At 68.6% G+C, this 16,315-nt stretch overlaps 1 protein-coding gene across 6 annotated transcripts; it reads left to right on the forward strand.

The window, feature by feature from the left end:
• Positions 1-1,312: 1,312 nt before the first annotated feature.
• On the forward strand, positions 1,313-14,298 carry PDLIM2 (PDZ and LIM domain 2). 6 transcript variants are annotated; one of them, XM_058290039.2, is made up of 10 exons: positions 1,313-1,462; positions 2,771-2,890; positions 3,404-3,555; positions 5,365-5,431; positions 5,542-5,699; positions 5,810-5,882; positions 10,060-10,142; positions 10,317-10,462; positions 12,334-12,451; positions 13,669-14,298. In XM_058290039.2, exons 2-10 carry the CDS (start codon positions 2,798-2,800, stop codon positions 13,943-13,945), a joined length of 1,167 nt encoding a protein of 388 aa, XP_058146022.1. In that variant the 5' UTR covers positions 1,313-1,462; positions 2,771-2,797; the 3' UTR covers positions 13,946-14,298. The 6 variants fall into 6 exon arrangements, with proteins under 6 accessions (XP_058146022.1, XP_058146023.1, XP_058146025.1 ...); XM_058290040.2 differs by having other exon boundaries at positions 1,363-1,476; XM_058290042.1 differs by lacking the exon at positions 1,313-1,462 and having other exon boundaries at positions 13,739-14,298.
• The last annotated feature ends 2,017 nt before the right edge of the window (positions 14,299-16,315 follow it).

Raw genomic sequence — 16,315 nt, forward strand, 5'->3', positions numbered from 1 at the left:
CATCCGTCCAACGCATTTATTGAGTGCCCGCTGAGGGCCAGGCACGGCGCTAGGTTCTGGGGAGGAGCAGTGAACCAGGCAAAGCTCTGCCCTTGGAGGAAAGGCGCCCCGGCACGACGAGGAGCTAGACATGATCCCCATTTCACACGGGGAAACCGAGGCCCAGAGGCGCCGAGTCCCGCCGCTGGTGAGAGGCAGAGCTGGCGCTCGTGGCCGACTCCGTGCGTCCCCGCCCCAGCCACGCTTGCCCCACTTGCAGCTCTGCTCCCTCCAGGGGCTTCCCGTCTAGTTGGGGAGGTAGAACAAGTGCGTCAAGAAAAGCGGCCAGGCTGGAGGCGCGGGATCAGTGCCGGGAGGGAGGCTGGCACACCCTGTGGCGCTGCCTGGGAGGGCAGGGGCAGCTGGAGGGGCTGGACCGTGTGCCAGGAGGACCAGGCGTGGGGGTGGAGACGGCGGTGGGGGCAGCCTCACGGGGGGGGGGGCGGGGGGGTGACTCACCGCGGAGGCAGGCGGCGCACAGCTGGGCGCACAGGTGTGCTCCCCCAGAAACAGCAGAATGGGGTGCAAAGTCAAGAGCGCTGGGGGACTGGCTCCTGCGGCTCTCAGGGAGCCCTTTGCCAGATGGTCACCCCTTCCTGAGCCCGTACCTGGGCCCCCTCCCCAGCTGTCCTCTCTCTATCCCGAAAGCCTGGGTTCCCAGGGGGTGGCTGAGGGCGTGGGGCCTGGGGCCAGTGGCGAGCCTTGGCGGCTGACCCACCCAGGCAGGGCAGCGCCGGGGGTCAGGTCAGGGCAGCCGGGAGTGGGAAAGGCGCCGGCCGCGCTCGGTGAGGGAGGCGTGGGACGCGGCGGGGTGGGGGGAGCGCTGCTGCCCGGAGAACTGCCGCCCGCAGCCCCGCAGCCAGGGCGCGGCCCCAGGGAGGCGCCGAGGGGCCGAGGGGCAGGCCCGGGTTAGGTTGGGGTGTCGAGCTGTCGGGGCGCCAGTGCCTGAGCCCGGAGCCGGCGGAGGAGCCAGCTGACCACAGCCAGCCCAGCGCCCCTGCCCCCACCCCCGCGCCTTGGCGGGGGCTGCTCCAGGGCGGGGGGGGGGGGGGGGGGGCCTCCGGGGGCGGCGGGCCCCTCTGTCCTCGCGGAGGGACGGGGACCCGGCCCGGCCACGCCTCCCCTGACCTCAGGGAGGCAAGTCAGAGGCTGGGGGGCGCCCAGCCTGGGGGCTCTGGGGCAGACACCCCCGCCCCACCCCTGCCCCCTGCGGGCCAGGTGCCTGCACCCGGGGCTGGCTGCGCGGAGGCGGCGGCCTCCGGGGCCAGGGGCGGCGGCAGGGGCGGCCCCGGGATCACGTGGGCGGAGATAGGTCCCGGAGCCCCGGGCGGCTCTCCCCAGAGCCGGGCAGACGGCGGCGGCGGCGGCGCCTCCTCGCCCACCCTCCTGCCCTTGCCTGCCGGCCGGGCGCCCAGCCCACCAGGTGAGCGGAGCCAGGTGAGCACGCGCACCTGCCCCCTGCGCCCCGCCCGGCCGCCTTCCGGGCCCAGCCCCGCGCCCCCCTGCAGCCCTGGGCCCCTCCGCACCCCCTCTCGCTGCCCCGGCCCCCAGCCCCTCTCCCTGGAGCGGGGACCCCCGGGGCGGGTGCCACCCTCCCTCCCGCGCGGGCTGCCCCGGCCCGGCCCCGAGCACCTCCTCCAGCGCTCAGGCCGCAGGTACTTTGGCCTCGGAGCTTAGAGGGCTGGGAGCTGGGAGGGCCCGGCACCTCCCCTGGGGCCCCGGCAGCCCCGAGGCCAAAGTCGGACTCAAAAGGTCTGGCTGTCCGGGGGCCTCTGGTGGGCTGCCAGGGCCAGCTGGTGGCCTGGCGAGGGTACAGGGTGGGTTTGGGCCCCAGAGGAAGCTGGCCAGGGCTAGGGCAGACCCCCTTCCTGGGGCCCTAACCGCTGGAAGTGGCCCTGGAGTCCTGGCTTGATTCTGGCAGCGTCTGCAGAAGCAGGCTCTCCCCAGGGGCCACCCCTGGGTGGGTGTGGGCAGGGTGGGGGCTTCTCCTGGCACCACTGCTTCCCGTAGGGGTTGGCTCCTGGCTCCAGGGCTGAGGCTCAGGAAACGCTCCAAGGGCCTGGCCTGCAGGACCCTCCCTTGGGCAGTGGCGGGGGGGTAGTGGCCCCAGCCGGCGGGCAGCCCCCGCGGCTCGCGGGCTAGAGGGCTGTCAGCTGGCCTGCTGGGCATCGGGGGGCTGTTTGGAGGGCAGCCCTGGGGAGCCGAGCCTTGCCCACCTGAGCCCCATTTCCAGGGCCCACCAGGCAGCCAGGAGCCCCCCACCCCCCAAGACCCCGGGCCCGGCTCAGCCAGCCCCCCACCCGGCCAGGGCCGTGCACCGTCTGTGGCAGCGCCACCCCTTCCTTGCTGTCACTGCTCCCCCCGGGCCGCCCGCCTGCCCTCCCCCAGAGTAGGGAGGAAGTACCCAGGGCTGTGGGTTCTGGGGACAGGAAGCAAGCACAAGTGGGGCGCTGGAGGGGGGAGTGGGGGGGGCGCCAACATCTCCCACCTGCCCGGGCTGCCCACCCTGGATGCCCACCTCCTGGGAGCCACTGTGCCTGAGAAGACGGAACTCCAGCGCCAGGCTGCCCAGGGCGGGGAAGTGAGACTGGGGGTGCAGGAACAGGAGCCCCTCACTTCCTCTGCCCCGGCCCCGCCCCCGCCCGGCTGCTCGGTGAACCCGCGTACCCTCTTCTCGCCCCTTGGCCTCCCTCTCGCCTCCTCCCGGCGACGCTGGGGCTCGGTGCCGCAGGCGCCACCCCTTGGGCCTCTTCCTGGGATGGCGCTGACGGTGGACGTGGCGGGGCCGGCGCCCTGGGGCTTCCGCATCACGGGGGGCCGGGATTTCCACGCGCCCATCACGGTCACCAAGGTAAGCCGCTCCAGGGGCGCCCCCACGAGTCCGCCCCGCGCCCCCAGGCGCCCTTCTTCCTCCGTTCTGGAGCAGAGGCCTGCCTCTGCTGTCGGCGTGGAGGGCTGGGGCCTTGTGGTCCCGGGGATGTCACCCCCGCTGGGGCAGGCTGCCCCGGGGTGCGGCGAGCGGGCCCGCCTTGGTCACTGCGCAGCGGCTGGCAGCCGTTCTGGGGGGCCTTTGGGACAAGAGCCCCCCAGTGCTGGTTTCCTCCCGGCCCAGCGGGGAGGGCCAGGCTTGCCGGCAGCCACCTGCAAGGTGTGATTTGCACTTTATCCAAAAGTATTTCCAGGTTCGATTCCTGAAATTCTGCCGTTACACATTCCCAGAATGCCTGGGGGGGGGGTGTGGACCGCCGCTGCAGCTCCTGGAGGGCGAGCTCTGGGTGTCCTGGGCAGGAGTGGGGGGAACCCCCCGTCCTCTGTCCTGCCCTGAGCGCGGACGCCCGGCTCACCAGCCCCTCGTCCCCCAAAGGTAACGGAGAGGAGCAGGGCCGAGGCCGCTGACCTCCGGCCTGGCGACATCATCGTGGCCATCAACGGCGAGAGTGCGGCCGGCCTGCTGCAGGCCGAGGCCCAGAGCAGGATCCGCCAGAGCCCCTCGCCGCTGCGGCTGCAGGTGGACCGGTAAGGCCCGGGGGCTGCCCCCCGGCCTCTGCCCTCCCCCGGCCCGCTGCCACGGCGGCCGCCCCCTCCTCCTGCCCCCGCCTGGAGACCAGCCCCCTCCCGCCGCGCGCGTCTGCCCGAACGTCCTGGGCGCCAGGCCCCGGAGCGGGGTGGCTGAGGGGCGCCCCCGTGCCCAGCGGGCGAGGGTGGGCGCCGGGCTGGGCGTGCAGCCGCGGGCAGGGCAGGGCGGGCTGGCACCAGCCAGCTGGAAGCCCGGGTTTGACTGGTTCCCCGGAGTGGGCCTGGGCGTGGGCCTGAAGTGGGTCACAGAGGGGAAGCCCTGGAGGAGGGGTCCCCTGGGCGGGTCTCCAGGGCCCTGCCTCCAAGAGGGAGTGGCCTTTGCTTAGCTCCTGGTGGGGGGCCCCGTGCAGCCCCTCCATCCTTCCCCACCGCTGCTCTGGGCCCGGCTGGTGCAGGCAGGCTCCCGGCTCGGGGGCAGTTTGCACCTGGAGGTGGCGGCTAGGGCGGGAGCAGGTGGCTCCGAGGGGTGGGACCTGCCAGTGAGTCACGGTGCAGGAACGCTGGGAGATCCCCGAGCCAGGAGAGCCCTCTGGGCGGGCCTGGAACCTGAGTCAGAGGCCACGGGCCTCCATGCTGTCCCCGCCAGCCGCCCCGGGCGCGGCGTCAGGCCCTCTCTGCCCGCTGCCCTGGTGGCGGCAGCCCGGCCCCCCTCAGCCACTCCTCCGTGCCCTTCTGGAGCATGAGTGTTTACGGGAGAGGGAGTGGGGAGTACGGGGGGTCCCCCATGGCATCTGGGAATGGGACCAAAGCCTGGAGGAGGCGGCAGCGGGGCGGGGCGCAGCGGAAACGCTGACCCCGCGCGCCCCTCAGGTCCCCTCCCGGCCACCAGCCTCACGCTCGGCAAGCCAGGACTCCAGGTCTGGTCTGCCCTGGTGGAGCCCACCGCCCGTGCCCCGGGAGGCCTCCGGGGCAATCCGAGGCCCTGGGCGCCCGTCAGGCGGACCCCGCTGCCCTCCCTGAGGCCCAGGGGGGCGGTGGCCAAGCTGCGGCCAGACGCCCGGCAGGGACATGGTGGCCGCGGGGCACGCGGGCGCCCTCCCTCTCCAACAGCTACCGCCCTCGCACGGCCTCCTGTTGAGGGCTCCGGCCTGGCTCAGCCGGCTTGGGGAGGGCGTCTGAGGAGCCGGGGTGCGTGGAGGGGCTGTGGGCGCGCTGTGCCTGGAGGGGCGGGGCAGCTCCCACCCTTCTTTTTTTTCCGCCGGGGAGAAACCTGCTGAAGGGACGGCGAGTGGCCTTTCGAAGGTGCTCTAGCCATCAGGGGTGGAGCTGGCCAGGCCTCCGGGTGGGGGAGTGGGAGACCGGCCCACCACTGGCCCGCTTTAAACTTGGGCACCCTGTGCCTGTGGGTCAAATAAAGGGATTATGTGAAGTCAGCAGTCTCCCCCCACATTGATCTGCAAACTGCTGGCCGGTGACAAAGTCTGGCTGAAATAAAGAAAATGTAGGGGGCGGTAACATAAAGGGTTTTTAAATGAAGTTAAATCTGTTGAACCTGATGAGGTTTTTCCTGAAAGTCTGTCCTTCCTCCTTTTTGGTGCGAAACCATGCTCTCCCTTAAGAAAGGATGGTGGCCGTGGGTGGTATATGTTTTTTCAATGTGGCAAGGTTGCAAGGTGACCGCCCGATGTCCCAAGTTCTGGCCATTTTGTTAGCCTTGAGGGTCTGGCCTGGGAGCGGTGGCGGTGCATTGCGCAGCGCCCGCCAGCCCGCGGGAGCCAGGCCCGGGGACAGCTCTGTCTTGTCCCGCAGATCATGGGCCTCTCCGGGCCAGACCAACGGGGAGAGCCCCCTGGAGCTGCCGGCTGCTCGCTTCCAGGTAAGACGGTGCCTTGCCGGTGGGACCCCACAACCCCGAAGTGAGGCTGCAGCCGGGGGTCCGGGCCTTCGGGGACGGAGCGGCCCAGCTCTTGGGGCCCGTCTCTGCAGGGCGCGGTGAGGGCGCGGATGCCCACTGAGAGCCAGCACCCCCCGAGGCCGTCCTACAGCAGCCCCACCCCCCCCAGTCCCCGGGCCGGCAGCCCCTTCTCCAGCCCGCGCACCCCCAGCCCGCTCCACCTCGCTGGGGAGGCGGTGATCGGCCGCAGGTGAGTGCGGGGCGCCGCCAGGTGTGGGCGGGGCCTCTCCAGGTCACCCTCCTCCTCCCTGGCCAGCCTGGGGGCGCCTGGCACCCACAGACCTCCTTTCCCCGTTTCAGTTTCCAAAGCCCGGCCCATGCCCCGGCCTTTGCTGACCGCTTGTCTTCCGGGGGCTGCCCAGGAAGCCGACAGGTGAGGAGAAAGCCGGGGTGCCGCCCGCAGTGGGGGCCCTGGGGGCCGTGGTGGCTGCCCCCCAGGACTGCGGCAGCCAGGCCCTCTCCTGAGCTGGAGGCTGCGCTTCTGGTGGTGGGTGGTGGGTGCTGCCACCCCCGGCCCTGCGCCCCCACCCCGCCCCGCCCTCCCCTGCTGCCTGTGGTGGTGGGTGCTGCCGCCCCCGGCCCTGCGCCCCCACCCCGCCCCACCCTCCCCTGCCACCCGCCTCCCCCCTCAGTGTTTCTCTTGGGCAGGGGCTGAAATAGTTTCGCTGCTGTTGTTGGGATGGTTCCCTCTTGGCGCGTCTGCATCTCTTGGACACATTCCTCCCCACTGCAAGCCCCGCGTCTGCCCCCCCCCAACCCCGCTCGCCCTCCCTGGACTCAGCCCTGGGGGGGGGGGGCAGTTGGCTGCGTCTGCTGGCGCTTCCTCTGCGCCCTTGGACCCCCGAGGGCCCGCTGTCCCCGAGTGACGGCCCGACCCCTCCTCGGTGGTATTTGTCCTCTCCAGGGTCAGGCGGGGGTGTCAGCAGTCCCGGACCCCAGCGGCTGGGGCGGGGGGGGGGGGTGCCTGTCCGGCGCTGGGGCGCAGGGGAGGAGGCCCAGCTGCTGGAGCGGACGCTGCGGGGCTGACTCTGCATTCCAGAGGGCACGGCCTCCGGGTGGGGGCAGGATCCTGGAGACTGGGGGCTCTGGGGCAGGAAGGGACGGGGGGCACGGCTGCGGTGCCTGCCCAGTGGGCAGCAGGCGTGGTGGGGCCTGGACAGCTCGAAGGCGGGGGCCCTGTTTTTCAGGAATTTAAAATGTCGCGGAGATAAGACCAACACGGGGAGGTGGTTTGGGAGCAACTGAGCGGCAGACAGTGTATTAATTAGAGAGGAGGCGGCGTTCTGGGAGGGAGCGGGCGGTGGGCCGGGTGGCCCGGGGAGGCTTTGCCAGGAATTTTGCTGGACCTTGAAGGGAGGACACGGTAGGGTCTAGAGGAGAGGATGACGGGGGGAGGCCAGCCGTGGTGGGAGTGGGGGAGATGGTGCAAGCAGAGGCCCGAGTGTGCGGGCTGGGGCCGCGGGGAGGGCTGGGCCGCGGGGAGGGCTGGGCCGCGGGGAGGGCTGGGCCGCGGGGAGGGCTGGGCCGCGGGGGGTGCTGGGCCGCGGGGAGGGCTGGGCCGTGGACACGGGTGGGGCCGTGGACATGGCTGGGGTGGCGGGGAGGGCTGGGCCACGGGGGGTGCTGGGCCGCGGGGAGGGCTGGGCCGAGGGGAGGGCTGGGGCCGCGGGGAGGGCTGGGCCGCGGGGGGTGCTGGGCCGCGGGGAGGGCTGGGCCGAGTGTGCGGGCTGGGGCCGCGGGGAGGGCTGGGCCGCGGGGGGTGCTGGGCCGCGGGGAGGGCTGGGCCGTGGACACGGGTGGGGCCGTGGACATGGCTGGGGCGGCGGGGAGGGCTGGGCCGAGGGGAGGGCTGGGGCTCTGGACACAGGTGGGGCCACGGGGGGGGGCTGGGGCTCTGGACACAGGTGGGGCAATGGGAAGGGCTGGGCCGCAGGGAGGGTGGCTGGGGCGGGGACCATCGCGGCTCAGGGCCAGCGCCTCCGGGAGCCCTGTGCTCGAGGGAAGGCCCCCTGGGCTCCTTCCTTGTGAGGCTCCCATGCTGGCTAAGGGCAGGTGCGCGCGGGCGGGCAGTGGCCCCAGCACCCCCTGGAAACGCGTCCCAAGCGCCCCTCGCTGGCCCTCTGGGACGGGCAGCCCCCTGTGTTTTCACAAGGCCCCCAGGTGACGCTGACGCCTGCTGGGCTTGGAGAGCCGCGGTGGGCCGCCGCCTGACGGGCAGCCCTGGGTGGGCCGCCTCTGCCAGCGGAGAGCTGGGACACCCTGCATGAGCTCCTTCCCCTCTCCGGGCCTCCAGGTCCCCCTCGACGCCCAGGGCTCCCTTCTCGACCCCGAGGACCCGGGCTGGCTCCCTCAGCAGATGTCGATCGAGCGTCTGCCTTGCGTCAGGCGCCTTGTCGGGTCTGGGCACGCACGAGCGGGAAGGAGAGGAACCCCCAACCCCGTGGCGCCGCCCTGCTGGTCTTCAGGCGGGGCCGTGGTCCAGCGGGTGTGGGGGTCCCAGGGCCCGCAGCCCCCGTCCGAGGGCCGCTGCGCACTTGAGCTTCTCCAGGTGTTAAGTCCCGTGAGGCGGGAGCCTGTTGACGACACACAGGCCTTCCTGGTCCCACCACCTGCCCCACGCTCACCACGTCCCCTGGGGGACTCGTGTTCCCAGAACGCATTCGGAGGGGTGCTGGCTACAGGCTGCTTTTTTTTTTTTTTAAGATTTATTTTATTTATTTCTCTTCTCTTCCCCTACCCTGGTTGTCTGCTCTCTGTCCATTCACTGTGTGTTCTGTGTCTGCTTGTATTGTCAGTGGCACAGGAATCTGTGTTGCTTTTTGTTGCATCATCTTGCTGTGTCAGCTCTCCATGTGGGCGGCGCCATTCCTGGACAGGCTGCACTTTCTTTGCGCTGGGTGGCTCTCCTTACGGGGTGCACTCCTTGCGCGTGGGGCTCCCCTACATGGGGGACACTCCCTGCGTGGCAGGGCACTCCTTGCACGCATCAGCACTGCGCGTGGGCCAGCTCCACATGGGTCAGGAGGCCCGGGGTTTGAACCCTGGACCTCCCGTGTGGTAGGCGGATGCCCTATCCGTTGAGCCACGTCCGCATCCCATACAGACTGCCCTTGGCGTGCCGCTGAGGAGGGGGCAGCTTTTCTGATCGTGGGGAGGAACAGTTCCTCCGCTGAAGGCAGGCGTCCTTCCTGCCCGCGAGGGAGGAGGAAGGCAGAAGCCTCTCGGGGTTTAAGGGCGCTTGCTCCTCTCCCCCGGGCATGGTGGTCCGGCAGAAAGTGAGGCGAGGGGCACAGGTGAGGATGGCGCAGCGGGCTGGGGGAGAGGTGGGAGCCCAGGCCTGCTGGCTGCGGGGCTGACAGGGACTGCAGAGGGCCTGTGGTCCACACCACCACCAGCCCTTCTGGAGCTGCCCCCTCCAGGCAGGCGCCTGGCTTGGCGAGCAGATGCAGAGCACGCGTTCCCCTAGGGGTCCACACGCACTAGCCTGGGAAGGGAGCTGGGGCCGGACCTCCTGGGCTGGTGCCCCACGCAGGACACACGCTGACCTGTCTAGGACAGTGAGCAGTGAACAAAGTCTCAAGGATTGGATGCGCTGGGCAGCCACCTCGCAGCCCGCTGGGCGACAGCGCAGCACTGGCTGCACCCGGCTCGGCCGCCTGGCCCTGCCTCTGGGCGCTGGGATGGCCCCTCCACCTCCTGACCTGGGGACTTCTTACCAAAGAGCCCCAAGAGCAGAGGAGAGCGAGCTGGCGGGAGGGGGGCTAAGAAGCAAGAGCTGGTGGCTCTCGGCTTTGGTTGCCTCTTTTAGCTGAAGAATTCATGCCATTCTTTTCGCTCTACCCCACAATTTTAAAATAGAGGGAATTCAGCTTCCCAGGGGCAGTGCCTTCCAGCCTGCCTGGTCTGGCCTTGGCCGGCGCGGGCCCCTGGAGCGTAGCCCTTTTGGAGATGGGCGTGGGGAAGGGAGCCGAGCAGGGAGGACACCGCGGGGAGGGCGAAGGCACCGAGCCGAGCCGAGAGCAGGCGTGAGCCCAGGATGGACAAGGCACTCCTGGGGGACGGGCCCAACTGCTCCGGGTGTGGGCTCCCCAAGGCACTGAGGGGCAGGCCTGGGTGGCCAGAGGGCCGTCAGCCCAGACCTGGCCTTCCCGGGGGGTTGTCTTGGCCGCGTCCCCACACCTCATGCCCCCACTTCCTCCCTGCCCGGGGGGCAGCTAGCGTTGCTGCTTGCTCTTTGGAACGGGCCTCTCTGGCGACAGGTAGCAGGACAGAGCACAGCGTGACGTGCACGGCGTCGTGCTGAGCCCGTCTCGGTGGCAGGCATCTGCCCCTGCCCGGTGCCCTCCTGGTCCCCACAGGGCCCCTCTTTGCCTGGCCTGCTCGGCTGCGGGGGCCCGGGCGTGGAGGGCGGGTCGGGGCCTGCTGGTCGGCGAGGACTGGGGCCCTCTGCTGTCGGACCAGGGAACAGCGGGGCCTGGCGGCCCGGTGGGTGGGGGGGCCCGGAGGCCGCCGCCCCTGACTCCTCCCCTGGCTGCGTCCCCACCCCACAGGCTGGCCTCGGCCGCGCCAGCGACTCGGCTGTGCTGGTGCTGCCGCCTTCCCCGGGCGCCCGCTCCCGCAGCCCCAGGCCCAGGTACCAGCAGGCCCGGGGGCTGGTTGGGGTCCTGGGAGGTGTGGGGGGGAAGGGGAGGGAGCTGGCTCCTGGGAGCGGGATGGAGGGGTCCCCCCGAGCCCCAGCCGGCGGCCTCCAGCTCGTGCCCCTCCCCTGGGCGCGGCCCCCCATGGCTGGCCGCCTTCCTCCCCACAGCGTGGACTCGGAAGGGGGCGGCCGCCTTCTGGAAGAGGACTCCGAGGTCTTGAAGATGCTGCAGGAAAATCGAGAGGGGCGGGCGGCCCCCCGCCAGTCCAGCTCCTTCCGGCTCTTGCAGGAGGCGCTGGAGGCTGAAGAGAGAGGTGAGGGGACCCCGGGGCGGGGAGGGCCGTCCCCTGGATGGACCCCTGAAGACACGTCCCTGCCCTCGCGCAGCTGGCCGGCGGGGAGGGGACAGCACACGGACACCCAGAGGCGACGGCCTGCGGCCGGGAGAAGGACGCGCCCAGGGCGCCGGGGCCGGGCCTCCAGGCCGGCGTCTCAGAGGGAGCGGGATTCGAACCGGCCCTCGAAGGGAGAGCAAGGCGTCCACAAAGGGCCCTCAGAGGGTGGCAGGGAGGACTGTGGAATGTGGAGCCGGCGGCCAGAGGAGAGGGCAGCCTGCCTGCGGCGCGTGGGCCGCGGCGGAGACCCACAGACCGCCCCGCACGCCAGGCCGAGGCGCGCCCGCGTCCCGCGCTGTCGGCGAGACGGCAGCGCCGGGCCGCGGGGAACGTGCTTGTCTGACAGTCCCTGCTGTGCCCCTGCTCCGGCCCAGACCCGGCGTGCGTGGGCACGACGGCGGCCAGGGCGCCACGTCCGCGCGGGGCTCTCGGCTAGCCGCGCCGAGCCGCGTGCACGGCTCGTGAAGTGCAAGCTCCTGCGGGCGTCTAACGACTGCCCGACGGGGTGTGCATGTGTGCGTGTGTGTCCACGCACAGGGGGTGGAGCGCGGCCTGTCCAGGGAGAGGTGATGCGGCCAGGCAGGGGCCTTGGGGGTGGCGTGGACGGGAAGGCCGGGCGGCGTATTGGACGGCATGTCCCGGAGCTGGCGGCCGGTTCTGAGGCGTAGACTCAGGGGCACCCCCGGGGCAGGGCCTGTCCATCCCGGCCAGAAGAGAGGGCCCTGGAGGGGAGGCCGCGGGCTGGAGGGGACAGCGGGGACACCGGGCCCGGGCCCGCGCGGGGCCTGCACCTGCAGCCTCTGTGTCCCGGCTGCGTAAACAGGACGGCGCCCGCCCAGCAGCGCCGCGGGGTCATCTCAGCACGTCTGAGGCTCCGACGCAGTCACAGTCACGCGCCCCAGAGTCCTCTGAAGCTGCGTGAAGGCGCTGCGGGCCCGTGATTACCTCTTCCTGTTGTCGCCCCGGCTCGTCGTTAATGGGGCTCGGAGAGGAAAAGCCGGCTCTGCCTGACGGGCGGCCGTGGGCACTGGCTCCCACGTGGGCCTGGCTGGCGCAGACTTGCCCTCCCGCCCGCTTCACGCAGCGTTTCTGGCTTCGTCCGCTTCCTCTGCCCACTGCCCACGCCTCAGGCCCAGTGTCACCTCAGACGTCTCCCGCCCCAGTGGGCTGAGCTTGTCAAAGGGCCACCCCTACAAAGACCCAGGAACGGGTGGGCTTTTAGAAGGGGCAGCTTAGGAGGGAGAAAGCCTGCAGCTCCCAGGCTGTGAAACGTCCGTATCAGAGAGGCTTCCTCACCAAAGTCAGCTCCGGGGCCCTGGGGCCCTGCCCCGCGGCGAGGCAAGGGGGCAGCCGTCCCCGCCGCGGTTCCCCCGTCCCCTCTGGGCTCACCGGCCCTTCAGCCTCGAGCTGCCCGGCGCCGGGGGCAGCCAGCCCTCCTCGAGTCCTCGCTGTCACACGGCCAGGTGGAGAGGGCAGCGCGCCCTCTCCTGTTAGTGCCTGTAAGACCCCGGAAGAGGGTGGAGGCCAGAGTCGGCCTCGGCGGCTTAGTCCAATCGAAAGTGACCTGGTGAAGCCAGCCGGTTGGGGTCTCACACCTGCAGGAACGGGTCGGCTTGACCATCTTCTTTTTCTCTTTGGGGCTTCAGAAAAGAACGTCTGACTGTCCCCCGGGCCTTTGACAAGGCTGCCTGGGTCGGTTTTGGAAGGAGGGTGGAGTAGACGTAAGTAAACGTACTCCGTGCATCCAGTGGGGGCTGCCCGAGCGTGAGCTCTGACGTGTCACCCCCCAGGTGGCACGCCCGTCTTCCTGCCCAGCTCGCTGAGCCCCCAGCCCCTGCAGGCCCCGGGCAGGGCCCTGGCCACCCCACCCAAGCTCCACACGTGCGAGAAGTGCAGTTCCAGCATCGCGTGAGTGCCGGGGCCCAGGGCTGGGGCGGGGGTGGCGCTCTGGGCCCAGAATGTTCTCGGGGGGGCTGGGGCCCACCAAGGATGGTGCATGGGGAGCGAGTGCCCCTGTGGTTTTTGTGACGGGTTATTTCCCCCGTGCTTACTAGCCCTCCCTCTGCCGGCCCTCCTCCCTACTCCTGTCGCCCCTGAGCGGGAAGAAATGCCACTGCTTTTTTTTTTTAGGAGGTACTGGGGATTGAACCCGGGACCTCGTACTTGGGAAGCAGGCGCTCAACCACTGAGCTACATCCGCTCCCCGATGACCGTTGTTTTTTTTCGTTTGTTTGTTTTTCTTTTTAGGAGGTACCGGGATCGAACCTGGGACCTCGTACTTGGGAAGCAGGTGCTCAACCACTTGAGCTGCATCTGCTCCCCTGCTATGGCATTTGATTTCCCCCCAATCATGTCAGATCTCTGAAGGTCCGCCTCGGGCCACGGCACCTCCTCCTGGAAAATCTTGCTCTTTCCCTCACCCCTTCTGGAACAGGATACATGCTCCAGAGGTAGACTCATATTTCTCAATGGGTGGCATTAGAATGCAACCACGCACGTTCTCTGGAGAGTTGTGGGCAGGCCCCCCTGGTACATTCCTCAAGTGCAGAGCGAAGGGGACTGCCTCGCCTTCTGCAACTCCTGAATGCCTCTGGGCTTCAGTGTTTTTGTCTCCAGAGAGGGGTAAAATCGAATCCTCCTGCTGTGCAGAAGGAAAGTATGCTGAAAAAGAATGCCCTCCCAAAGGAGCGTGCGTCCAGATCCTGGGGAGAGCTTGTTAAAAATCCAGGAGGTCAGCAGGCCCAAGACTGCTTTTCCACCTCGTTCCGGTGCCGCTGCTGCTGTGGTCCTGGGACACACTTTAGGAACCCTTGCTCCAGAAATGAAGAATATGGACGGGGTTTATTGGCCTTTGTGTGGGAAGGGATGATTTCATTTCTTTCTTTTTTTAAGATTCATTTATTCCTCCCTCCCTGCTCCACCCCCTGCCCTCGTTGTTTGTGCTCGCTGTCTGCTCGTTGTGTGCTGGATTTCATTCTTTTTGATTTATGACCCTAGTAGGGGTGTGGATATGTGGGGGTGGGGGTGGGGGTGGCGTGCTGGGAGCAGGGGAGGGGGAGTTCAGGCGCGTTTCCGGAGGGAGGCTGGAGAGCCGGGTCCCTGGGAAGGCCTGTGTTTTCCCACAGCCCTGACTCTGGGCCCGGACCGTCCTCGCGCCCCTCGCCCCGGCCCAGGCTGACGCCGCCCCTCCCGCAGGAACCAGGCCGTGCGCATCCAGGAAGGGCGCTACCGCCACCCCGGCTGCTACGCGTGCGCCGACTGCGGGCTGAACCTCAAGATGCGCGGGCACTTCTGGGTGGGGGACGAGCTCTTCTGCGAGAAGCACGCCCGCCAGCGCTACTCGGCGTCCTCGGCCCTCAGCCCGCAGGCCTGAGCGCCCTGCGCCCCCAGCCCGCCGGCTGACGCGGGGGCTCCGGGGGCCCAGGGCAGGGCCCGGCCAGCGACTTGGCAGGGAGAGGGCAATGGTGGGGGGTGGTTCTGGGCAGCGCTCGGTTGGGGGCCAGAGCCCCCTTGTCCTCGCTGGGGGACGCCCAGGGCGGGTGCTGGGTGCTGGGGGCAGCCCCACCCTTAGGCCTCCCGTGGACACGGTCAAGCCTGGGTGCGCTGTCCTTAGCTCTGTGCCAGGTGTCAGGCAGGTGGGCTAAGGAGATGAGCAACGGGCAGAGGCTGGGCCAGGGCGCCCCCAGGAAAGTGTTGTCATGCGAGCTCTATAAATATGTATATCCACACGAAATAAAGAAGATGCTTTCCCTTTACTCCTTCCTCCCACCCCCAGCCCCCCAGTCCCAGCTGCTGCTGGAGGGTCTTTATTTTCATCATCTTTCTCACTTTCCCCTCCCTCGAAGTGTCTCCCCCACCAGGAACCCCGGTTTGTGGCCTTCTCCCTTGCCGATGCTTGTCTCTCAGGTTGAGTCGGGCACTTCTTAATCCTTTTGCAAAGGTGTCCATCTTCCTGGGATGATCCTGATACTAAGGAGGAAGGAATTTCTCGCAGGAAGCCAGGAAAGGGCAGGGGATGCTGGAGGGCAGGAAGCAGAGAAGCAAGGAGGAGGAAGGCCCAGAGACCCATTTTTTTTTTTTTAAGATTTACTTACTTTATTAGCCCTCCCTTATTGTTGTGCACTTGCTGTCTGCTCTCTCTGTCCATTTGCTCTGTGCTCTTTGCAGTTGCTTGTCTTTAGGAGGCACTGGGGACCGAACCCAGGACCTCCCATGTGGGAGAGAGGCGCTCAATCTCTTGAGCCACCTCCGCTCCCTGCTTTATTGTCTTTCAGTGTTTCCTCTTTGTGTCTCCTTGTTGCATCCTCTTGTTGTATCAACTCGCTCTCTTGCTTGTCTTCTCCAGGAGGCACCGGGTACCGAACCTGGGACCTCTCATGTGGTAGGCGGGAGCTCAATCATGTGAGCCACATCTGCTTCTCCAGAGACCCATTCCTGAGACAGGCACAGGTTCAGCAGCCCCTGGGCTGGGCGAGCTTCCTCTGGGCCCCGCACTCCACTTGGTGTCGACACGGCCCACCCGCTGACTTCCACAGGAGACTTACCGGGTGGGCAGGAATGGGCTGGGCGTCTAGACTCGCTCCCGCACACGCCTGAGGCTGCCTGCGTGTTTGGGAAAGATCATAACAGAGTAACTTGGGCAGGGGCTATGGGGCAGCCTTGACGGGAGGCTGGGGCCTGGGACCACCCCAGCCGGGGCCACCTCCGAGGGCCTGGTCGCCGCGCCACCACCTTCGCCTCCTCCGCGGGAAGCAGCTGCCTGGGGGTCATGCTCCCCTGGGGCACATCCGTGCCTGGGGGTGGTTCCGAGCCCGAGGGGAGGGACTCGGGCCGACGGCAGGCCCGTGGCCGATGCAGCGACCACCCGCAGCCCGGTTCCAGAGGACGTGTTGGAAAGGCCCTGCAGGTGCTGCTGGGTGCCGCTGTGTCACAGGAGAGGCCCAGGCGGGGCTGGGGCTTCGCGCGCTCTCTGGCTCTTCCCTGGCGGGGCTCGGGCAGAGGCCCTCTCGGCTCCCCAGGTACCTGCTGACAGGGTTCAGCTTTGGCGGACTTGTCTCACCTTTTGCCTGGGGGGCCGCCTGAGTCCAGGTCCTTATTTTTATAGGACCATCAGGGCACTCTCCCCCTGGCTCAGAATTCACCTGGTCAAATGGGATGACCTCCTTGGCGCCACCTAGCGTCGCTTGCTGCTGCAGCAGGAGAATGCCCCCCAGAGAGGAATTCTTGCCTACACAAGAGGCGGTGGGGGCACACCAGTACGGGGCAGTTTCTTGGAGCTGATAGCCAAGCGGACGGCAGTCGAGCTGGCACGAACGAAATAATAACACGGGCGGTGCGTGCTCAGGGCTAAAGTGGAACGTGCAGGGCTAACCCCTGAGCTCAGAGAAGGGGCCACTGTGGACAGGACCTGGACAGGCGAGGAGGGAAAGAGAGGCGGGTACTGTCGACTGCAGTCCGTGAGGAGTTGGGAAAAGACAGGACGTGAAAGGGGGAGACTGCACGTAGAATGCCCAGTTTAGGTCAGCGCCTAAAGGGGTATTAAGATAAAATTGGAAGGAAGCGAATTTGGCTCAAGTGATAAGAGCGTCCGCCTACCACATGGGAGGTCCGGGGTTCAAACCCTGGGCCTCCTGACCCGTGTGGAGCTGGCCCATGCACAGTGCTGATGCGCGCAAGGAGTGCCCTGCCACGCAGGGGTGTCCCCCGCGTAGGGGAGCCCCACGCGCAAGGAGTGCACCCTGTAAGAAGAGCCGTCCGGTGGGAGAAAAGGGC

Source organism: Dasypus novemcinctus, chromosome 29 (genome assembly GCF_030445035.2).
Source record: "Dasypus novemcinctus isolate mDasNov1 chromosome 29, mDasNov1.1.hap2, whole genome shotgun sequence".
Classification (NCBI taxonomy): domain Eukaryota; kingdom Metazoa; phylum Chordata; class Mammalia; order Cingulata; family Dasypodidae; genus Dasypus; species Dasypus novemcinctus.

Coding starts and splice junctions, on each gene's coding strand:
- PDLIM2 (XM_058290038.2), top strand. CDS start 4,186: ATGCTGTCCCCGCCAGCCGCCCCGGGCGCGGCGTCAGGCCCTCTCTGC. Junction 5,883..10,059: donor GCTGCCCAGGAAGCCGACAG/GTGAGGAGAAAG, acceptor CCCACCCCACAG/GCTGGCCTCGGCCGCGCCAG. Junction 12,452..13,668: donor AAGTGCAGTTCCAGCATCGC/GTGAGTGCCGGG, acceptor GTTTTCCCACAG/CCCTGACTCTGGGCCCGGAC.